Source organism: Triturus cristatus, chromosome 3_2, assembly GCF_964204655.1.
Source record: "Triturus cristatus chromosome 3_2, aTriCri1.1, whole genome shotgun sequence".
NCBI classification, from domain to species: Eukaryota; Metazoa; Chordata; class Amphibia; order Caudata; family Salamandridae; genus Triturus; species Triturus cristatus.
Genome location: NC_140584.1, coordinates 847,993,890 through 848,019,235, shown reverse-complemented (window position 1 = coordinate 848,019,235; position 25,346 = coordinate 847,993,890). Strand labels below are relative to the sequence as shown.

The window sequence follows — 25,346 nt, the reverse complement described above, 5'->3', positions numbered from 1 at the left end:
CCGGCCATCTTCAAAACCTGCACGACGCTTGCCTAGCACGACCACCGAGGGACCCTCGAGTGAGTGCTCCTGGGGTTTGAGAAGCCCTAACCCTGAGCAGCTCGAGCACCGAAGACCAGCCTCCCAGCATCCCCGAGATTTGCGTGGGGGCCCTTCTGCTCTTTGCCGCTCACTGCGTTGTTCGGTCACTTGCCCGTTGGCTAGTGGCCCTCCTAACGACGCACCACGACATTTCCGCCGCTGGTCTGGTTGCTCCAGACTGGCCCTGACTCCCCTCCAACAGAGGAGCGCCCCGGACCCCCCCGGTCCACTCCAGACGCCATCTTGACTCCACCGCGTGGGCTTGCCTTTGCCAAGGGTTGTTGCCCCAATCCTGGGTCCAGCATCGCCGACAGCAGACACCTTCTTGGGACAGCTCGCCCCTTCTGCCTGGTCGCCGACAACGCCTCCTGCACCGAGGGACAGCAGAGTCCAGCGTCACCCACTCACCTGATCGCGGCGACTACCTCCGGTGCCATCCTGGTGCCAACCCAATCACTGGCTAGTGATTAAGAACCTAGTCCCCTCTGCTTTCAGGTCATCTCCATCACCGATCCAGGCTTGGATCCCTCCGAATATCGACACTGGTCGCCTGCCAGCAACGCCTTCTTTCAGGCTCCATAGACTACAACGAGGATTCCCGACGTCTTTTGAACCCTATGCAGCCGCAGCCCCTGGGCTAGGTAAACCGAGCATTCCGGTGCTCCAACGTAGGTTCACTCTCTAAGTGTCCAGATCCTTTTTCGTTTTTAGTCTAGCTGGTCGGAATCGTCCGGAAACAGTAACTTTAAGAAACGCTAGCATCCATAGACTTCTTCCCGCATCCCGCGTGAGAGTGCACACTCTGCACCCGATCTCCCTAGGCCTCCTGCTCCCGACCTTAGAGTCCAGTAGTGTAGTCCTAGCGATCCTGAAGCCTCTGGATCTGTTTACTTACCTGCTAGCAATTCGCATTCCACTTTTAGTGTATATGGTTTTTCGTGCCCCTCGGGCATTTGTGTAAATTGTGCAACTTGAAGTATTTTCATAAGAGTTTTGTATTGTGCTTAGCTCCCTGGCTCATAAAGAGCCAGGGTAGTCTTGTTATAAATAAATATCCTTTATTTTCATAACAACTTGTGTGGTGTCCTTTCACTTGGTGTTCAAGGGGTAAATGTGGTGGTAAAACAGCTGGCTTAACACACCCTCTAGAGTTTAGCCTAAAGACTGCTCTTGTCCATGCTACTAGGATAGCTGGTCTATAAGGTTGCCTTACAACCAATCATCAATAAGGGTCGTTTGGTATGATACACAGTGATCACTAGAATAGTGAGCACTATATATCAGGCCAACTTCTCACACTATTCACTAGATTATGACTATAACAGAGATACCCCTACTACAGAACTGGAGTTACAGAAAAGAAACTACTCCTTCTTCGTATTACCTCCAATAGTTTTACTCCCGTCTGTTATTCACAATAGTTAAGACATGCAAACGCATCAAAAGTACCACTTCTGTGTACCACAGCGTTCTTTTGTAAAATCGCCTTATTATATTTAGATATTGATGATAACTCTGCCTTTACGGGGTAATAGAAAGTGCTGCAGAACTGCGGCATTTTTCTTTCACTCTGAGTTAATTCACGTACCCACAGCGCCACCTACAGGTCTAACATTCGTGAACAATATTGCATTCAACGTAGATGCTTTTTGCATTACGGGCGCATTATTAAAATTACTAACAGTACTAGGCAATGGAAAAAAATAAAACTCAGTCTCTAATACTGAGTTATTTACGTGTCTTGAAGGAATATGCGATTTTTGATTGCTAAAAATAGTTTAAAGGAATCAGCAATGAGCAATTTCATTTTTTTCAGCTGGGGTTTATCTTTTCCATCATATCCAGAAATCACGCTGTTCTGCTTGGAAGGTTTCCCGTTAACACAAGGAATCACTCAGCTGGGAGGTGTCCGGGGCTTTCGCTAATTCAACCGGTAGGGAAGAAAATTAAAATAAAGTGCATTGGTATTTACAAAGGTCTTTACGAGTTAAACGTGGTTACTACAGAGATAACAGCTGGTAGGAATTAATAACAAGCATTGGCATAGCCAATAGGTCTCGCCTTTGGGACCTTATAAGTGTTTAGCCATGCGACAGTTAATGTTATTGCAGTAAGGATATTGTGCTGCATAACTAAATACTTATAAGGTCCCAAAGGCGAGACCTATTGGCTATGTCAATGCTTGTTTTCATTTTCAACTGAGGCTCCGGCCGACGAGCTTCATGCATGTTTACTATAGATCACCTCATCTCCCTGTGGCACCCCCACCTATTCCTGCACGTCACTACTGCTCCGATATAGGAAATACGAATGTATGTGGCCCTTTGCATTGGGAATCACGTACTTAAAATACAATGTGAAAGGCTGTTGGAAATATTTGCACGCCCTGTTTTAACGTGAAGCAATGTCGCCACATAAGTGCCTTCCTTTTGAAGTTTGTATTTTAAAATTGTAGATCGGTCCAATGGAAAGGAGAGTGACCTAGCGGTCTAAGCAGCAGGGTTAGGATTCCAGTCTCCCCATCGGCATGGGTTCGAGTCTCACTGCTGCCAGTTATTTATTTTGATGATGTTTAGGACATTTTTATTTAAAAAATATTAGGATCTGGTCTCTTCATCAAGAAACTACATTACAAAAACATTGCTACTTTTGTTAACAGTAGCAAATGCACGACAGAATCTGGTTTTGGCGTAGAGTGAAAGATATTCGACTACCAGGATGCTTCCGGTCACCTCCCAAGATCAGCTAATTTAAGTAGCTCATGTTTACACACTCCATATCAAAAACATTATTTAGAGGTTCGGCCAGCCGATGGGTAAAGTTGTGGTGATGGCGGCACAGGAGAAATGAAATTGTGAGTGATGTGTGATGCAGCTCTGGGGGCCCAAGGACATCAGCAGTTCTGAGTTGCAGACTGCTAAAACTAAATTAGTAGTATTCGTTAATCAACATGATTTCAATATTTACTTATACACACTTTAATCTCAGTGGCCAGTACGAGTCTACATCTGAGGCTCAGAGTGACTGAAAACCACAGCTGCGACGAGGAGTCTCCAGTAACCTAGATCATTCACATGGCATCATGATGAGAGGCACAGGCGGGGGTGCAAGCAGTGGCGGACACCAAAACTAAATTGCAAACTTTCGCTGGCTCGCACCGCCCACTCAGCTGATTTAAATTCGATCTCCGGCGGCAAATGGACATTGTTGCGAATGCCACAGCGGAGCTGGAGCCAGTGAGAGCACAACTGAGCCATCTTGGTTGGCGCGACCGGAACCACCACCACCTGGCTGCAGAAATATATTGTAAATAAATAATAATCCAACACCTGAGCATAGCAGTGCAGTTGCACTGCAGAGTGTAGTGCAGGTATCACACACGGTTTGCTCAGTCTGCCAGAGCTGCGCACGGTCACAAGTCAAATTCCCTGACTTCAGACAGTGACCACGATTTACTGGCGTGTTTCTCTAATGGCCTCTGTACTATTAGCTAGCATGTGAACAGATGTTTCCATGCTCATCAATTCGATATAGTGCCAATATCTGCAACACTCCTCAGTTCTCATACAGCAACATACATAAATAAACCACACAACACCTTGTTAGTGGAGAAAATTGCTGCAGGTTTGTTTGCATAACAAATATGCCAACATGGTGGGTTATCTTACGGGCGATCCAAGGGCAGGCTAGCCCCTATGTCGGCTGTCCGCCTGATGAGCCAGATTACACCGTGGCCATCGCCAATTGGCGGTTACCAATTTTGGGAGGGGCCACCCCTCCCATCAGTGGACCGCCAGTCCACGCCCTTACTCACGCCCCCCAAAAGGTGGGCGGAGCGTTTCAGGCAGCCCCCGGGTGCTCAGACCCACAACCGCCCGTAGGACTAACAGGGCGCCGTTGTTCTTCCAGGGGACAAAGCTAAGACATCCCTGGGTATACTTGGCTTAGCACCTTTGTTGTGCTGCTGCATATAGTACCCTTCTGTACCTTGCAGGCTCTGGATCGCCCTGTAACTCCACAGCTCTAGGGGTGGCCACCGTCACAACCAGTGCCCCCCCACCAAGGTAGGCATCTTACCTACATCCTGCTGATTCCTGGGACTCTCCCAGGACCAGCCAAAACGAGTCCAAACCCCTACTGGACCGGAGGACAGCTGGTGCCTCCATCCTTTCTCAACTCCCTGTGGATTTCAGACTGATAAAACTACAATCCCTCTATTCAGGGATTGATGTATAACTTGCACCAGTGGGAATTTAGTTCTGGCAGTAAGACCCTCCTACCCTGGAAAGTCAATTCCTTGCCTCCCAGCTTTCAGACCCCAGTGATGAGGGGAGACACACCCACCCCACCCCTGCCCGGGCTGCTACTTCTACAGAAGCTGTTCCAGTGCCTGCACAATTACACCACCCCTCCCAGGGTGGCTTGCGGCCGGCTGTCCCTTAAAATGCCTTGGGATTCCCATTGCCCCATCTGTTAGCATGTTCTGCTGAGTCTGCAACTCTGAGGGGGACCCAGTATCCGTGGTACCCACCTCGCCCAGTGCTTCATGTATATGCGCCCAGGATGACCTAAAACAATTAGTTTGGTGTTGGTTCAATGTTAACATTGCCTGGCTGAGGAGCAATACCTTTGCCAAGCCACTCCTGACAAGAAGTGCCAATACGGGTGGAAGTAAGTGTAATCAAGCCCCCCTTCATTCCTCTCACCCAGTTATTTGTGTATAGCACTTATCGGAGTATGTCCATCACATTACGCTAGTCACCACCCCAGGTGACGCCTTGCCCTCCCAAACTTCTGTTAGTATACCAGGGAGCAGACAGGACAGTGTGGTCCGGAGGAGAACCAAATGTATAGATACCTGCTCTTTCTCGAGTAATGGGAATGCCAAGTGTCCTTCAATACTTTGTAGCCTATTTGTGCTTAACCCAGGGGATTCCCCAAAAATTGGCCCATAGCACACTCGTTGGATGACAACTTCCACAACCTGCATTGCTGCCAGCCAAGGCTAAAGGGTGGGAGAAAATGCCCATGTTATCGTTACTCAACTCAATGGTACCCGTTTCATCGACCTCCAAAGGACGAGATACTAAGTGGACCTACCAGGATCTAAACCTGTAACCAGAGGTCGAACCCAAGCCCCTATCTTTTCTGCCGCTCCACATGCCTGTAAATATGTATCCCAGGGCAGACTTCAGGCACCTAACCCATACTTGGCCATGCCTGAGCTAAAAACACACATCTAAAAGGCCTGACAACAGGCTAACCACCAACATTGCAGTCCGAATGTTCGTTGACAACTGCCAAGGAAAATTTGCTTAACTGAAGCAGCTGGTAACATGCCATCAATTAATCAATTTAACCTCCTATGACTGCAAAATGTGCTCTTGTGGTTGTCCGTATTAGTGCTCCCTTCCATCCATATCAGCCCTAACCAGGCAACCCGCACCCTCTTGGCACTGGCACACTCCCGCCCCAGCTAACAGAAAGTGCCTATTTGTGCGTAGCCCCTAACCTTACGTTTATCACTGATGGTATACCAGGGTATGTTGACTCAGCTAGCTCTATTGCTGAGTGCACGTTGCACCATCACAGGTATGTCTTTGCCTATTCCGTGTTTGGCTGCAAAGTTTGATGACATTGCCAGCCCCAATCCCGGGCGAAATAGAAGGAAGCTTTACAGCTACCCCTGTGAGTCGCTGCTGGTGCTAATGATGGTACAAATAGCCTGTTGAAACTAAATGTAATTCCCTTACTGCTGTTGTGCAACCTTACCCTGAACAATAACCATGACTGACCCTTACGCGAGGCAAACAATGCTAGGGCAACTCAGCAGCCTCCCTCCAACTTTCATGCTGGATATATGCTCAAAAGACTGGCAGCTGATAGCTCGGTCCCCCGTGTGACCCCTGCTTGCCATCCTTGCAAGGGGGGTGGGCCTTCAGGAATACTTGGCATGCACCATTCTACCAGTACCTAAAAGACCTTTGTCGTGCTGCAGTCGCCTAATGATTCTGGCCCTGCACTAGAGGCTCTCACTTCGGCCTTGGGTCAAAACATTCTGCCTCCTCAGCCATCGCATCCAGTTATGTAATCAACACGCATCAATCCACCTACAGCAAGCAGGACTATGGACTTCAAGAGTCACATCAGGAGTCACAGCCACTACGCCAGGAATGGACGTGCTCAACCCAAGCTACTGATGCTCAGACCGCTTGCTTAATGCTCACATACTCACTCTGGCAGAGACCAGAGAGGCTGTAAATTCAAAGCCCTTTGAGATGATCGTTAGACAGACCCAACAGGGAGAATCATGTGAAATGAGGTAGGGACCACCACCACCACACCCCGCCTGTGAATCAGCCCAGCTGTATTTTGTCATGACCCCTACTAAGCCCTTAGAGATCACAATCAACAACCTGCAGTGGCCAGGTGGCAGGCACCCAGCGGGACCTTCAAGTCCTATTTCCTTACCAACTCCTTGCCGCCTGGTGGCGCTCCCTGCTGCACGTGTCTTGTTGCCACCACAACTCGCCCCTCTTGACCCGTAAGGATTTACATCGCTGAAGATGTGTGGTTACCTCTCATCGGGGTCGGTGGAACGTATAACATGTGTCCTGAATGTGCATTATATGTGATGGTGTGCAGGCGTATAGGAATCAGAACCTAATAGTAACTGTGCATAGGACCTTAGTATTCAAAACTGTGACCTATAGATTATTCACGGTGCTTTGCAGCACAGCTTGGCCCATCTGATCAACTTTACAAACCCAGGAAGCAAGCCTTTGCGGGTTTCCCTCAGATCCTTGCCTTGCACGCCTTAACCCAGGGAGCTCTCTTACTAACGGAGCATTTGTCCAAACAGAACTGACACATCGCATCCCCCTTCCGGATGACGATCTATGTGCTTCATGTTAGCCGGCTTTACTGCTAAGTGTCCCAGATCATGCACTGCTATATCCAACCAGATTATCTACTTTCTCTGACCGCAAGTGAAAGGATAATGTATTCACCAAACCCAATGTGAACTAAAATTGCAAGCGGCACTTGTCAGGAGACATTCAACCTCTGTCCTTGAAGCGCAGCAAACGTGGCAATCGGAATTACAGAGCTGACAAGCCTCTATTTCCCTTGAACTCCAAGTGTGACAAATGAGGCAATCCAGGACCCCCCCCCCTCCCTCCCCCCCAGGGCTAAAAGGGTGGCTTGGGCAGGAGGAAAGCTGACTGCAACCGACAAACCAAATCCTACCACAGGTAAGCTCACATTTACTGTGAAAATGGGTACCCTTACATTCAACAGCTGCCAACAAAAGACAGTCAGGTTAGCCCTAGTGGTATTAGTTCGCCTGCCTCACTCATAAAATTACCGGACACCCAAAGTAAAGCCCCCTCCTGTGTACCTATGCAAAGCTTTTAGGTTGGCACTGGGCAACATGCCCACAATCCGTTAATGTCATTTCGGGTCGAACAAATGACTGTCCTGCTGTTACTAATGGAGTCTTGGCGCAGACCTAAAACCCTGTGCTCCTGGGGTTGCACGCTGTGTATCAATTAAATAAACATACTGCCCGGTTCAAGTGTGTAACAAGTGTATCACTGTAGTTTTATGTGGCAGGGGAGAAATATGTATGGGTCCCTCCCCCTAGAGTATTGAATACCCAATTGTGAATCCAATATAATATAAGTCTCTGTTGTTCCATCACTGTCTTGTAAATACCTGAAACTACCCTTACGCGGAGTTACTTTCGTGGGCACATGCTGCCCAGGTAGAGCGTTGCACATGATCGCCAGGTGTGGCGCAGATGGACCCATTCAGATGGTTAGGCGCGGGGGGATTGCGGGAACCCCCCCTGAGGGCAGACCACTAGCATCTAAGTACTTACTGCATGCACATACATGCTCCAGCCTCAAATTAAGGCCCAGCTGGCCGCCACACTAGCCAGCTCCCGCTAGGAGCCTCCCCAGTTGGCTTGGAGCCCCTGAAACCTAGACCTCTCTTACACCACTGCATTATCCACAGCAGGCCGCCGTATTCAACACTGGTAAGCCTGGGCAAACTCGGGCAGTCCTATGCTTCCCCAAGTATATTTACAATTGCTGCGGTTCATCGCTTGGTAGGACATCCGCAATGCATGACCACCAGAAAAGCATGTAGATCCGGTGGCGGATTTAATGACTTAAAGAACCAAAGGCTGGATAAAGAACTGGACACTGAAATATTTGTCACTTGAGAGGCATAGTACTGTTCGTGAAAACCACATACATCTTATAATTATATATTTGCCAAGCTTCCCTTCCCTAACCTTTCTTGTTGTCATCCCGATCAAGTAACTTAAGCGTGATTTTTTTTTTTTTAATTGCCCAAGTAACTGCCTTTAGTCTTTCTTTGCACTTTGGCGTAATAGCCAGTGCAAAGCTGCAGCATACATTTTGGTCCCTGACTGGAACAATAAAAACCCCAGCATTTTTATCGGTAGCATGTATCCACTATGTGCTAGCTCTGCCTTTCATGTGGGTGGCTGGGTCACTGGGTCTTTGCATGCCTACAGGGCTGGACTAAGAATATTTATTTATTTATAGAGTTTTATATAGCGTGAACTACGACCCGAAACGTCGGGTATCCGAGCGCTTTACATGAGCACCAGTTCCTTTACCTGAGAACCCTACATTTTGTAAGGCACAGGGAGATTAAGTGATTTACCCAGAATTCCAGGATGTTGAGCATCGTTGCCGGGGCTACAAATTGTGTGCTAGATTTTAGCCCCAAACAATGCAAGTATTCTATCCTTTCATCCTTGGAGCATCACTTTGGCCTTCGATGACAGAGACCCTCCCGGGAACTTTCCAAGCTCCTTGTAGGCCCGCTGCAGCCAGATGTGCAACTATATGCCTGCACTCACCTCAGGCGGCCACCTCCGTTTGCCCCACACCTTGCTCCTGCCGTGCTGCTAAGCAAAGTAGCATCCCAGCTACTAACCCTGAGCTTGTGCAAGTGGACATCCAGACTATACCAGGCCCCTGACGCTGTAAGAGTGGCTTGGGCAACAGGCAATAGAAATTCAATGCATAATAAGTTGATCGATACCTGTTGGTGTGGTCATCTCTAAAATAGACAGCGCCCTTGTGGCAGTGCCGCGCACCCGGACCCCCCATCAAGTTTTAACCAGGTGAACTTGCTGCTGGGTATAACATTAGTAGGTCGTGCAGTGAATCCTTATTTTGGCCACATGCGCCTATATTACACAGTGATGTCAGTCACTGACAATGCACAACATTGGTGCAGGGCCCTGAAACAGCACCTTGACGCATGGCATTATCTACACACTTATCTAACACAATGATCGCAGGGACTGAACCTGCACACTTTTCCTGCCCACCGCATTACAATGCACCTAGACACGGAAGATAAGTGATTTGCCCAGAAGCACAGACGGTATTGGCGCGCTAATGTGCGCACTGCATTACAATGCACAATCGGGCAGAGGAGTCGGTGATATGCCCAACCGCACGGTACTGCCTAGGAGCGCTAGCAGTGCCCCGCTTTACATTGCACAAGAGGCCCGGGAGATAAGTGAACTGCCCGGAAGCGCAAAACGGCATAGGAGCGCTAGCATGCGCCCAGCTTAACACTGCCCACTCAGGCACGGGATATAATTGATTTGCTCAAAAGCACAGGTCGGTATAGGTCCGCACCGCCTTACATAACATTTAGGCACGGGAGATAGGTGCATTGCCCCGGAGCACAGCACGGTATTGGAGCGCTAGCCTGCGCAACGCTTGCATAGTACGTTCAGGCATGGGAGATAAGCAATTTCCCCAGAAGCACCAGATGTGGGCGCGACGCGCCTCTTTCCCTACCGAGAACGCGCTCGTAGAGCCTCGCCTACTGCTCCTAGTAACCCGCGAGCAATCACGTCGATCCATCCCGCAGTGAGGAAAATGAATTGAATCGCTACCCTCACTATATGGGGGGTGCACCCACAACTCGCCGCACTCAAGACCATTCTGAGTTATGGCGGCAGGCAAAATCCAGCCCACGGGCACTCGTCACCCCACCCCCCACCTTCCAGGCCAAGCCGACGACATAGCTTAAAACATATAGCGATGCAGGCCACGCTGATTTTAAATAAGGCAAAAGTGCCCGACATATTCAAATAACAGCAGACTACTGCGCACGACATGGAGCTCGAGTCCACCATATAGAAGTTAAAGTCCTCGTGCTATACCAACTGCACTATCACAGATGCTTAAAACTAGATGGTGCCGGGGTTCCGTCGATACTAACTACCTTCCGTGCAGAATGGCTGACCCGGCTGTAAATCGTGTTGGTGGTACTCTACAGATAGCAGATATGGTCAATTAGTATGCTAGACAAATGCAGGTCATGTACACCAATTCACAGGCAGTGGATTACTCGCTGGAGAGCGCACATCTCCCAAGAGACGCTCCCAACCCTGCCTCGCCACCAGCGGACCAGGGGTACTCTGGCCATCAGCCAGGCCTAGCAAAATTCGGGGGTGGGGGGGGGTGGGGGGAGACGTGGACCACTATCGAGCGCCGCTGCTACCCCTCCCCCCAGGGTATCCTCTGAGGAACGCTGTCTGCAAACCGGTCCCTCTGAGGATCACAGTCCGCCCATTAAGGGCATCGGGCCGAGATCCGCAGGCAACTAGGGAGGATCGGGCCATGTTCGGGTGTGGGGGGGTGGGAGGTCTGCGAACGCGCTGTAAGGCATCGCTGCTACTCCCCCCCCCAATCCCCCCCCCCCCCCACCCGGGGAAGCATCTGAGGATCACAGTCCGCCCAACAAGGGCACCGGGGCAAGAGCCGCCGGCATCAGGGACGATCGGGCCATCCGCCTGGCCTAGCACCAGTACTCCGCTCGCCAAACGCGGAGGAAAGGAGGGGAAAGCCTCGCCAAGAACAACCCACCTCCCAAGCTGCCGGGCCGCAACCAGCATGCGCCGACACACAAGAGGCCAACCTAGGTCCAGCACAATATGGGCACAACCATCACCCCGCATCGAAACCGAGGCAGCCTCCCCGAGGGACAAACCCGCATACATCCATACCAGAACCCAGATGCCCTGCGCTCACCTCGCTACACAGCGATACGTGCGACCTCTGCACAGCGCGTGCCTTCTCCGCCATTGCTCAACACACCGAGGGAAATTTTAAATAGAGAGCCCGGGACAAGACCACCCTCTCAGGATGAGAGATGCAAATCGTGAGGGGCAAAAGAAGCGAGGCCCCACATGGGAATGGTTCCCCCATATACAACCCACTAGGACTCGAGACGACAGAGCCGAGCACCACAACGTACTGCTGCATTGGGTTCCCGTCCGACAAGAAGGTCTGACACGCACAACCCACTCACAAAACCCCCCACAACATCGCGGTCATCACTAGGGTCCCACGCGCCCCGCTACCATGGCCAGCACCTGGTGCAGCCCAAAACCTCAACAGCTGTACATCGAGCAAGAGGCAGGGACGACACGCTCCCCTGACTCACCCCAATGACCCCCGACGAACCAAGATGGTCACGTGCTCCAAGCTCTGCCCTGCACCCCCGCCTCAGACGGCACGCTCTTCGGAGCGAAAAACTCTGAGCTACCGCTCCAAATCCCCGAGGGCGAGCGAGCTCATCCACTCGAGAATGCGGTCCCATGGGACCTCACACCTGGGAAGGCAGAGAATCGACTCACCGCAAACCGAAGCCGACCTTGTCACCCGCACGACGCCAGACCAGGCCTCTGGACAACGTGACCAGCAGGCACCCAAACAGCGAGACGGGCAGCGGTGCTGCACAGTGGGCGGGGGGAGGCATTTTTACCCTTTCCCCTCCCCCCCCCCCCCCCTCCACGTCCGGAAGTGACGCGGCCAGCTTACCCCCTGGTCCCTAACCCAGGGAGCCTAGTCTGCTGACTCCTGTGCCTTCCTGTGGCACTAAGGCGGCCGCCCTGTTGGAGGGTCCCCCACGTGTCCCCCTGGGCAGCCTTGGCACCATCATCGTTCCGCTTTCTCTGACCTTAAAAAGCCAATCACACTTCATACTGCGTCAGTCAACCTGACAGGCCCATTACGCCTTGATAAGTTACTGATGATGCCAATTGCTGTGCGCCACCAGTTTGGATTTAACATTGAATAATGCTTCTCACATTTGCGCCATCCAGGAACCTGTGATTAATGGCAATGTTTTAGACATGGGCAGTTGTCACAAAGCTCGTGAGTGTTATGATTGACAACTAGAAAAGAAGGAGGCAGGAGGGACCAGTGGCATTGGCATCTAAATCTTTATCATATGAAGAGGTATTGTAAATAGCAGGTAAAATAAAGTTTTGCTTGCTTCGCCTCTTAGAAGCTGTAGAAAACCAACTCCTGGTAAATACCAATAACAGGGGTTAAGGTATTTACCATATGTGGTTCAGGCCTCCTATTACTTGTTGTCAATTTGAACAAGCATTTGCAATGCAATAGGTCTTGCATTTGCAAGCGTTTAAGATATTGGCATTGTAAATGACTGTCTTTTATTTATGTTTTAAAAATCAACACATAAATAAAAGGCATTATCATTTACAATGCCAATAGTTCAAACTCTCGTAAATGCGAGACCTATTGCATTACAAATGTTTGTTTAGGATAATGTTTCTCTGATGGGGTAGAGGTATTTCTAGCAGGCACTTCCATAAAACAGATGTAAAACTACATGCACTTAGAGTATGTACTTTGCCTGGGAAAGCGATCCAAGATACTGTACCCTTTCTTCTTTTGTATACCAGGCTGCAATCATAGCCTATTGTAGATTGTTTAAAGGCAATGCTATTAAAGAGTCCATTTTATTAATGTAAAAGATGCTAAACAGAGATTATATAAACCTTCTTTGGTCAACATATGTTTGTACACATTGTAAGAACCTTTTGGGAATAATGGATTGTGTATTGTGTTGTGTTTTATGATTTACATCTCTGAGGATGACCATAAACAATTAAGAAAACTAAGAAGCAGCTCTTTTCTGAGTGGTGCCATTTTGTTGGGACAGCAACAGTTTTGTTCAGGATTGTACTGAAATCCTGTTCAGAGGGAATCTAAAAAGGTGCCCAAATGCAGGTATTTTGTCAATGGGGTTCTATCGTGAGCATTTTGACTCCTGGTCTTCACCGATTAAAACATCATAAATTGAATGTGTTTGAGGTTCATGGTCCTGACATTTTGTAGTGAGGGCTGCAATGTATATACATACACTGCTAAGTTAGCATAACCGCGTTAGATGTTAGAAAGCCATGTTGCCACTTTTGCTGCTTTTGCACACCACTCTGCAGTTGCATGTTACTATTTGAAAAATGATTGCTCGCCTTTTCTTCACATGAGAACTGTCTGTTGTTCACATCCATAGCCGTGAGCTGCGACCTTGGTCTGAACATTGTGTAAAGAAACAGTCTGGGTCGCTAGACGGTGCATGTTTTTGGGTTCAGGTTGATCGGCCCACTATTTAGCCATAACACGCACACAGCTGCAAATACCTGAGAGTCGAGCGCTTTTAATATTGCAGGCTGCATGCTTAACACACACATTCTGAAGAAGAGCTTTCCCAGGAGCAGAGCACACCTGATCCTGTGATGTGATTCAACTAAGCTGATCTTAACGGTATGGGGTTCCCCCTTCAAGCCTAGAGACCTTTTACTAATATAATAATATTAGGTTACTAGCGAAAGGAAGGTGGCTGTATTCCACTGTCATTTGTAATATGATCTCTCCTTTCATTTTTTATGGTATTGTAACAATGCTGATGGTTTTGATTTTAATCATTTGTCTGCTTATGTTAGCCAAAGTACTGCATCTTAGGTCACGAGGTTTATAAAATAAACTCTTTAAACTTTACCATGTCTCTGTTTACTCTTGTTGTGGACTGATATGAGAATAATAACGAATAGGTATTTCTGATTCCCACCATTCCTGAGAATACCCTAAGTCGCTTGTTCTGGGTTGTCTATACATTGGGACCGCCAAGATAAATACGGATAACGAATGGGACACTGATGCTGGTCGGATAGGGGTTCTGGGTTCTGAGGTGAGTTTTTGGTACACCATAATTCACGGAGGTCCTGGTTTCCTGCGTATAGTTCTGTGCATGAGCAGAATCCCTGCAACATGGCGCACCTAACGTTTGGTCTATTGATTTGAAACGCCTTAGTAGTGCTTGTATTAGTCCAGGACTCCCTCACTCTTGTTTCCGGATAACGGGAGTGACGGATTTTAACCTACCTATTACTCACCTGATAGGTTCTTTCAAGCTTGATCATTAAAAAGATTTCTTCAATTTCTGAACCCTTGTGCTACTGATTAAACTCGTTGTTGATCTTCTGCGTGTCCTTATGGCGGTCGAAATTGCTGCACATAGCCGTACACCTCTGCGACGTCATTTGATGACTTATGGGGTGCCGGACGATGGGATGGCCGTTATTTTTGTGGTAAGTGCAGATTGGACCCATCCTTATGAGTTGTTCTACTCTTGGGTGACACTGCCAGCAGTGAATGCGGATGATAAAACGTTTCACTAGTATACTCACACGAGGGTCCCAGCCAATTATACGCCATATCGGACGCTAGAGATCCCCCTTTCAGCCTGGCAGCATAGCATTTGGTTTAATGGCGCCCTTCCCCATGCGGTTGCACCGGCTAGAATGGGCCCTTTGTCAATTCCAGGGGCCACATGGCCGGTGCTAGCCGGATTTACGCCTCACCCCCGCTATTTGACTATTGCGGTGGATGAGCTGCGTGCGCTCCATACAACCCTTATTTCAATATATAGGGCTTTGGTGCAATATGTTTCACGCAACGTGCAGGTAGGTCCTGCTGTTGCGGGACTGCCAGCTGGTCACCGGGCGGTTGTTGTTAGTCCCGTCATAGTTAATTCGGTGATGGGCAAGCGCCCCCCAAATAAGGATGATTTTCCTTATTGGCTTGCCGAGAAATTTGACCAGCTGGAAGCAGTGTTTCCACTCTCTACAGAGGTGGAGAAACACAGAATACTCACCATTAGTTTGCCGAAAGACATCATACCTGATGTGTCAGGTTGTGACGACTGGGGAAAGATCTTTGCCGCAGTCTACTCAAAGTGCTTCGGCACTCCGTCTATGGCCGTGCTGCCCTCTGTCATTAAATGTGTTCAAGATTAGCACGGACCGGAGGCGGCTGTAGAGTTGGGAATGAGGCTTGTCGGAGTATTCGACGTTGTTGCCCCCCTCATCCTTGGTAATCTCAAGGGAGATGCGGTACAATTCCAAGTGGCAAATGGCTTAGCCCACGTCGCTGAACTCGATGAGACCAAAGAATTACCTAAACTTATTGCGGAAGCCTATAAAACTATTGGCCGCAGTAGTTTGGGAGTTAAACCAACTGTAATCATTCCTGACTTGATACAACAAACTAAGGTGAGTTTGTCTGGTAAAGAGGATTGTCCAGCTTTTCCAAAGCAGAATTGGAGAGCAAAGAAACAGGGAAAGCAGCAACAGAAACAGGGGTCTCGTCCTGCGTCTCCCGTACAGCAGACTAGCAAACGCACTTATGATTTGCGCAATCGTACTAGTATTAAGTCGCCTGATAGATTTCAGGTTACTGAACAACGCTCTCCTCGTTCTTCACAGGAAACATCGGCCTCACAGTCCGGTGGCGGAGACCGTGGCAAAGGTCGGAGTGCACAACAAGGTCATGAACATCCCAGTCAGGCTGACGGTAAAGGCAAGCAAGACGAGTTTGCACGTCAATGTCCCCTGTTTCAAAAGAAGAAAGTTGCTGCACTGACAGCGAGGTATGCCACAGATAGTGAGAACACAGCTTCGGAACCTGACATGGGCCCTAACGCTGTTCGACAGCGCAGCGGAGGTTACAGTAGTGTGGCAAGCACTGCGTCCATATCTAGAGGCGACAGCAACTGACACTTTCGTTACTGTAGAAACTGCTGACACTAGAGTGGCTCCCCCTGACAGACTATATGACATGGTCCTCCTAATTGAAGGTGACATACAACGTACAATTCAAGGGATTTTTTGCGATAATCTGACCTCTTCTTATGACATTCTCCTAGCGGAGGCAGACTGGCCCCCGGCTTTCATTTTAGATGCTCCTAGAGGGGAGGAGGTAATCCTCCCGTCCTTTGCGCACACAGTGCCAAAGGACCATGCTAAAAGGTTCGCTGAGGAGTGGGCTCTGGTGCTAGCACCGGCTTCGTATCGTACTCAGGTGGGCTGGGATAAATTGTCCCCCAGCCATGAGATTCCATTGCGGTCTATACCCCAGCCACAACCCCAATATCCCATGCGTCACAAAGCCAGACCTCACGTCGCTGCAATCCTTGAACAATTGGAATATCAAGGTGTTATTGAAACATGCGTGTCACCAATGAATAATCCTTTATTCACTGTGACCAAGCCTGATGGGTCGTACCGCCTAGTTTTGGATTACCGGCATTTAAACTCTCATTGCTGGAAATGCGCGGTACAAAATACTCACAGTTCGGCTCTCGTCGATAGTCTTGTGCGAAAAAGGTTTAAAACCACACTTGACATTTCCAATGGCTTTTACAGCCATAACCTGTCCTCTATTAGCAGTCAGTGGACAGCGTTTACTTCAGGTGGCAAACAAAAACAGTTTAAAATACTAACCATGGGCTATAAAAAACAGCCCTGGCGTCTTTGCCGCACGTGTAGTCTCTCTTTTAGAGAGCATAGATCCAGATGCGTACTCGTATGTCGATGATATCTATCTCACAGACGACGAGTTGTGGCCGCATCTGTGTCGCGTTGATCGCATTATTGTTATGTTCGCAGACTTCGGTTACAAATTCAATTTTGCGAAGTCTCACATTGCAGAGTATACAGTGTTGTTCTTGGGCTACGAACTCAACAATGAAGGTCGAGGATTGGCTCCACACTTTCTGGAGAAGTGCGCATGCCTGCGTGCTCCTACAGCACTGAAGAAATTACAGTCTTTGCTGGGCTTTCTGAATTTCGGTCGTACGTACATTCCTGATTATGCCCACCGTATCAAGCCGCTTTATGCCTTGGTACAACCTTTTTTTTTTTCCAAATCGTGCTGGCTGCCGGAGCATTCAGCTATTTTGCAATTACTGCAAGCTGATCTTCTTGCTTCAAAATACTTACTGACACGTGATAACCGCACTAACCTGGTAATAAGAATTGTGCCAGGCGCAGTGGGTTTCACGTACTTAACGTTCAATGAGGGCGACACCGTCCCCATTGCCTACAAATCACACCTGTACACTTCGGCTGAACTGCGCTTTTCCTCTGTCGAGAAAGTTCTTACGGCAGTGCAGATGGCGATTCTCAAAGAACGAGCGCTGTCGCAAGGAAAACGCATGTTGGTTGTCACACCATATCCTGCCCTTGAGGCAGTGACCAAAGCGAGTGCACTAAATTCTAAAGCTTTGCATCCTCGGTGGATACAATGGACCACTTCCTTGACATCGCCCGATGTCACATATATCTTTGATACCTCATTACAGACTCAGGAGTACTTGCAGTATGAATTCGTTCATCCGGCTCCTCTGTCTTTGCGCCCGCTCGAAGATTACCATTGTGTCATTTACACTGACGGTTCTGCGCAACCGGCGACTGGATCGAAGCACGCCTATTCAGCGGCCTGCGCAATTGTGGTGGGTACTTTCGTAAATGGTGATCTCCAATCTGATGTCGTGCATACGCAGTCATTGGAGGTCTCCCGTTGATTCTCGCCCTCGTGGCTGGGGTGCTGTTGTTGGTCTGCTTACTACGCAATGGCTGCACAGTTTGTGTCACATGAGAGCCTGTCCAGGCTGCTCCATCTTCGTAACCGGATGCTTGAATACTATGGAACACTACCACTGGCAACCTTGAGCTTAGCCTATGGATTGTCCTTCCGATTTTCCTACTTTACATGCGTACAACCTGTCTTTCATTGCCTGGAGTGTCCGTTCCAATGGGCTCTGGATTTGTGCTTGTCAAACTCGGCGTCTCCCACCCCGGTTTATGATCGACTAATGAGTCCTTTAGTGGCTTATGAGTTGGACTGTTCTGGTGTCAGGATTATGGCCTGTGGAGCGGCACATGGAGTCCTAGGGAATTGGGACATCGGAACAGCTGCGGATGACTTCCTGGCAAGAAGTTATCTTGAACACGCCAGTTGTCCTCTGATGGTACTAGAGGCTCCAGTTGTCGAAGAACATGTGTGTTCATTCCCCTTACTGAACTGGATGGCAGACAATTTTACAGGACGTTCCAATGATTTCCTCTTGGAAGACGTTGCTGCTTACTGTGCTTATACGTTGATGGATTAACTTGGATGTCGTCCAACATTCCTTTGCACAAACTTTTACCTTTTTATTCGACATCCATCGATAATTTTTTTTCTCCTTTTTATGTTTTTTTTTCTTCTCTTCGAACCTTCACTGCCTTTATATGGATTTCCAATTTGTGCTCTTAGTTCCGTTCTATCGAACTTGAACTCTGCGTTCCCTAATTGTACCCCTATTAGTTAGTGGTCCGATCAAGGGGGGTGAAGTGAGGGCTGCAATTTATATACATACACTGCTAAGTTAGCATAACCGCGTTAGATGTTAGAAAGTCATCTTGCCACTTTTGCTGCTTTTGCACACAACACTGCAGTTACATGTTATTATTTGAAAAATGCTTGCTCGCCTTTTCTTCACATGAGAACTGTCTGTTGTTCACATCCCTAGCCGTGAGCTGCGACCTTGGTCTGAACATTGTGTAAAGAAACAGTCTGGGTCGCTAGACGGTGCATGTTTTTGGGTTCAGGTTGATCGGCCCACTATTTAGCCATAACACGCACACAGCTGCAAATACCTGAGAGTCGAGCGCTTTTAATATTGCAGGCTGCATGCTTAACACACACATTCTGAAGAAGAGCTTTCCCAGGAGCAGAGCACACCTGATCCTGTGATGTGATTTAACTAAGCTGATCTTTATGGTATGGGGTTCCCCCTTCAAGCCTAGAGACCGTTTATTAATATAATAATATTAGTTTACTAGCGAAAGGAAGGTGGCTGTATTCCACTGTCATTTGTAATATGATCTCTCCTTTCATTTTTTTATGGTATTGTAACAATGCTGATGGTTTTGATTTTAATCATTTGTCTGCTTATGTTATCCAAAGTACTGCATCTTAGGACACGACGTTTATAAAATAAACTCTTTAAACTTTACCGTGTCTCTGTTTACTCTTGTTGTGGACTGATATGAGAATAATAACGAATAGGTATTTCTGATTCCCACCATTCCTGAGAATACACTAAGTCGCTTGTTCTGGGTTGTCTATACATTGGGACCGCCGAGATAAATACGGATAATGAATGGGACACTGATGCTGATCGGATAGGGGTTCTGGGTTCTGAGGTGAGTTTTTGGTACACCACAATTCACTGAGGTCCTGATTTCCTGCGCATAGTTCTGTGCATGAGCAGAATCCCTGCAACAATTTCATGATCTTTTAAAAGTGCGACTCTAAAGAAAACAACCATACTTGAGAACTTATGTATCAAGTAACTAGTCTTTTACCTTTCATTTTTTACGAGTCACTTATGCACGTTTAGCTTAATGTGCGTGGAGCACTCAAATATATTTATGGAGGCACTTCTTTAGCTATTCGTGACCCTCTTTCACATGTCTTAGATCTCCAGAATTCATTGTCATGCTGATTGTAGAAACAGCCCTGTCATTGTTACCAAGGCCTGTGCTAGTACTTCTATCATTGTCCCTCTGTCGATGTACAAGCACCACAAGATTGAGGGTTCTTTCATACAACCATTTGACAAACCCATTTTTTTCTGATGTTGCTAAGACACTGCCTTAAAATTGTATAGCTGCTTTACCGTACGGATTTACTTGGAATCCTCTTTCATGCTTCTTCTAATGTCTAGACCATTGCTGTAATGGATTCCTAGCCTCCCTCCATCCAGACCCTCCTCCACATTATTAATATGTTACTTATTTGTTTGACCCTTTTTTTGCTTTTGCTTTTTGGTTGTTCCTTACCTTCACCTAAGTTACCTGCATTGTTCTCTCTTTGCTCCCACAAGTCCAAGGCAGTTCTGACTTGTGTACTCACGCTTACTGCTTCACATATCAAATTGTGTAGACCAACAGTATATACTGAGGACTTGCATGTATCAATATTCTGGTAGTAAATGTTGTATGTGCATATACCTACATAGATTAGCTATTGAAAAAGTAGTATCTTATTGTCCCCATCCCTTTAGGAACTGAAAGTGAAAGTGCCTTTATCAGAAAGGTAGCATTCCCATGTGCCTCTCTGCGTGTATTGCCATTGGTGCTCTAAAAACATGTCTCCAGAATCTTTTCTGCTATTCCTTTCTCTGATTGCCTTTCAAATATGAACCTTAAGTCTTTGATGATTAGTAGACGATTATCCAATTTCTGTTCTTTTTGCTTGCAGTTCGAGAGATGATCGTGCACCCTTATGAAACACAGTCGGACAGTTTCTACTTTGTAGACAACAAGCTGGTGATGCACAACAAGGCAGATTATTCCTACAGCGGTGGACCGTGAGAGGTGCACAGGGATGGAAGAAAAGAAAGCACTGGCATCAACTTCCTTGTAGAGATTCTGTTATGGATTCTGTCTCCTTTCTCCAGCTGACTTCATTCCTGGGAACACAGAGTCACGGACCTGGGACTAATTTTCAGTAGGGATTTCATGGTAGTTCAGGGCTCCTTACTGTTCCCTTATCCTGAGCTTCGTAGCACAAGAATTGTGCAGAAACTGCAATCGAGCACTTCTCCACAACCAGCTGACTCCCTGGAAGCCATTTGGAACAACGCAGCAACAATATGGCATCAAATATATGTTGGATTGAGGACGAAAAGTTACAAATCGGTAGTCTCGTATCGAGTATATGTGACCTTTCACAGTGGTGGCATAAGAGCAACGAGAGACCTGGGGGACAATGGGCACATTCATCTCAAAAGAGACCGGAGCTTGTTAGTCCTTTTGTGCCATTTAGTAACTCAAAACATGCATTCCTCAGGCTCGGCCTCCTTAGACAAAATGGTGTCCAGAATGTATAGTCATATGTATTTCATTGTTTGAAGCAAAGTAAAGTGCAAAGTTTGAGTGACAAGCTCATGCTGAATTTACTGTATTGCCCTAGCTGTTCCCAATTCATACTTGTGTGTAAAGTGTGTTTTTGCAAGCAAACGTCTTTTTGTTTTCCCCTTGCTTTTGTGTCCTTTTTTTGCCCCAAGCAAGAATTTGTGTTGCAGATTCTTTACGGTATCTTCTCCCAGACTTTAGCTCTCATCTTACCATTATTTTTAACCATGTACAGTAGCATTCTGTTACACTAAAGCTGTGTATTAAAGGGATCAACTTCCGGTAACCTAGGTATGTTCATTCTGCATGGGTATGCTAAGCAATGATGAGTTGCTAACTGATATTGCAGTAAAGCAAATTGCAGGTCTAAGTTGCTACATCAGACGCTTGGGAGCGTAAAGATCAGTTTCCCTTTCCTATTCTGCAATTCCCATCCCAGAACCATACTTTATGTACTGAGCTTCAGCAGGCTGTAAAGAACCTCAATCAACAAATTGAGCACTTGATAAGTAACTCCCCTTATTCACATTTGCTTTTCAGCTACTGAAATCGAGAACGTGTCTTCACAAACTATTTAACGTCACAGCAACATCTCATTAGTGCCAATCTAAGAGTACCTGTCCATGGAAATTTCAGCTTTAAACCCAGCACTCCAGTTAAAGAAAAGGTGCCTAAACCCATGTTTCTGCTTTTTTTTATACAGTAACCACCAAGAAGGCGGTAGTCCATTTATTATCTTCAAATATTAGCTGGAAGGTTTTTAACGAGGTCACAACACTTACCTTATGAGGAAAAAATCGTTGCTATGCTGTCAACTGATTCCTACCGTTTTCATGCCAGTTCCAATAATTAGGACACACATACTTCGAAGACCCACCTTCTAGCATTTTCATTCCAGTTCCTCTGCTTGTACTTGTGTGAGTGAGCTGGCGAAAGTGGATGAAGTAGTTGGAAACCAGATTGAACAGGGGCATAAGAGGTGGGTATTTTTAAAAACTCAATTTAATAATGAGATCTAAACGAACCTGCAATATCTTCAGTCTTACTGTTTTATTTCAGTTGCCAGTGTAAATGCAGTATTTTCGAAACTCTAAAAACTTGCGGGTCTCTTGAAAATACGCCTAACAGGGACCGGTGCCTTCACGGACGAAGCGGACGAAGAGGTGCCCCGACTGACCCCCGGAGGGAGTGGAAGTCTCCGCACACCGGGGCGTTGGGGGATGACCCCCCCCCCCCTCACGAGCGGCAGACTGAGAGGCATAGACGGTGACGATTGGGAATGCCGGCATAGGATCCCCCTCCTGGGCAACACCCACCCGGAGAATCGGCAGAACAGAAGGTGGGACGACACACAAACCGGCGGACCGGCGCTGCTGCCGAATCGACCCTGGACCCGGTGGGCCAGAACACATGACCTGCGCGGAGGGGTGAGCTGCGGGTCCCCGGGCGCTTCGGCTCCGGATCGGGCGGGCCCGGGCACGTAACCAGAGCCCCTGGAAATACTGGGGGCAGCCCAGATACAGACCGGCGCCTATCCCTCGCTGACGCCAAAGCAGACTGAGACGGAGAAACCAACACCGCCGGTGAATAACACAGGTGAGAGAGCAGCGATCATAGGCCAGGACCCCACGGCGAGGAGGAGAGCGACCCTACACTCTATCCGCCACATGCCTCACGATGAAGAAAGCACTTTGAACGGAGGAGCTGCAGCCAATGCCCACGCATTCATCAAGGTGAGGAGGTCCCTAGATGGTGTCGAGAGGTAGGGCCCCTCATCGTAGAGGCGTACTGCGCTTAGACTTGCGATGTGCAGGAGGCAAAAACAGTGATCAGGACACCCGCTACCGCCCCTTACGTCCCGGGCGGACACTAATCTGGCTGACAGGCGGCGAAGTTGAGAGCGATCCATCATCAACGCCCACAACTGCGGGCTCCCCGCCACCAAGGATCCGGCTTGACGCGGCTACAGCGGTGAAACTGAGCCCTGCCTGGGCGGCTGGGACCTCGTCGGGACCCCGGATCGCCTCCTGGAGACGGGCATCGGGTACTGACGCAGAGGCGGACTGTTGGGCGGCCGCTGGCTGCTCTCCCCATGGCTGGGTCCCAAGAGAGTTTGTGAGACACATCGAGGGAGCGCGTGGTGGACGACGCCAGAGAGACGGTTGCACAGTGGGTCACGCGAACGACGAGGAAGAATCTCACGAAGGACCCCTGAGAGAGTGACAAGGAGGGACCACGGCCGGATTGGAGTTGGGGGTCGCTGGACACTGATCACCACAAGAGAAGGGTAGAATCCACCCCCCCGCCATGAGCCGGCAGCACGCAGTGGGGACGCCACACGCCCCGGAACAACAGAAAGCAACGCCCTAGACACCTGTGGTGACCCGATCAAGAGAGGAGTCCACCAGTGAAGACCCCATGTCCAGGAAACTGGACCAGGTCCTTGTGGCCATTGAACACTCCAGAGTGATGATGGAGAACAAGTTCGGTGAACTGGCTGCAGACCTCAGCATTCTCTGCGACGACCACAGAAAATTGGCGGATAAAGTGCTAAGAGTGAACAAACGATCCAAACAATGGAGCCGCAGATGCAACAACTATGGAGCCGCAGATGCAACAACAGCACAATGCTATGAAAGACCTGCAATCGCGGATAAAGGCATTGGAAACCAAGACGGACAATTTAGAAGGGTGCTCCCGAAGGAGTAATATTCGAATAATGAATCTGCCGGAGGGGGCGGAAGGGACGGACCCGATCAAATATATCACCTCCTGGATAACAACATTCACGCCCGCAAAAGATTTAACCCCCTACTTCTCGGTAGAGAGGACTCACAGGGTCCCGGCACGCAGACCACCGCTGGGCATGCCCCCTCGCCCATTCCTGTTGAAGCTCCTACATTATCAGGACAGAGACACCATTCTCCGTGCAGCCAGGCAGCATGGACGACTACAAGTAGAAGACAAACAGGTCATGCTGGTTCCGGACTACTCACGTGCGGTCCAACAACAAAGGGCCACCTTCCTCGCAGTTAAGCGCGCCATGCGTCTAAAGAACATACAATATGCTCTCCTCTTTCCGGCCAGACTCAAAATCATATACGATGGTACGACGCACTTTTTTACGGACCCAAGGGAGGCGGAAACCTGGGTGGAGCAGCACATGCGTCCCCAGGGACGGTACCAACCAACAAACAGCTCGACAGCCCAGACGCTCGGGACGCCGATTACGAAAGGTCACCCTCACGCAGCACAGTGCGCGGTCCAGCGCAACCATTACCAGCTCACCGGACCTGGCGCAAATCATAACGGAACGCAGGAAAGCACTACAGGCGGCGGCCACGTTGAGCCCCGCGTAGAGGGGGTCGGACATAGAGAGAGGCCTGCACCTGTTCAGCTCGGAAGACAAAGGCAGCGATACACCCATGTCTCGAGAGGGCTCGGTGACGCCTCCAATAGTGACCCCCCAAACAGCAGACACACTGATATAAGGGGACAACAATCATCTGGGATGCACGGGGGAAACGACACGGCCCCACTAATTCTCGCAGCTAGCTGCGTTCTTCATCGACCCGCGAGCCGAGTGATCCACCGCCAAGAGTCACAGGCAACTTTTCCAAAACGTTCGCCCACCTGCGGGCGCAGGAGAGGCGGGAGGAAGGCGACGCCGTCCGTCCGTCGCCCGCGAGACGGCACGGGCGCCCCATTCAAAGCTTCCCCTCTGGGAGTCAGACAGCATCGTCGTGGTGGGGAAAATCCATTGCCAGGCGCTCGGCCCGGGAGCCCGCCTCACCCACCCGGGGGCGAGGGAGGGGGCTCCCGGAGCGACGGGAGCAGGCAGCCCCGCAGCCGCCGGTCCCTCCCGGGGTTAACCCAGGAGGGACCGTGCGAGTCTTCAAACCCCTCAGCCCGGCCACACGGGACCGGGTCGGACCGGGTACCTGGAAACTAGGGAGGGTCGCTCCACCTGCACATCAGCCGTCCGTCGCCGGATCGGCCCCGAGCCGTGCCAGCAGAGGCTGGCGATCGGACCCACCACCACTCTCGCCTGGGTCGGAGGCGCCGGAAGGGAAGAGCCAGGCGGCTCCCCATCCCGCACGCCTCCCAACGAGAGGAGCCGGGGTCCCCTTGCAGGCCCTCG

The 25,346-nt window shown here is 49.1% G+C and overlaps 1 protein-coding gene across 1 annotated transcript in view; it reads left to right on the top strand.

Moving 5' to 3' along the window:
- The window catches only part of UNC119 (unc-119 lipid binding chaperone), a 488,580-nt gene extending 467,089 nt beyond the window's left edge, over window positions 1–21,491 (top strand). The window contains exon 5 of the mRNA XM_085649116.1: window positions 20,550–21,491. Within this exon, the coding sequence (XP_085505242.1) occupies window positions 20,550–20,662 (113 nt within the window). The 3' untranslated portion in view covers window positions 20,663–21,491. The remainder of the gene's footprint in view (window positions 1–20,549) is intronic.
- The last annotated feature ends 3,855 nt before the right edge of the window (window positions 21,492–25,346 follow it).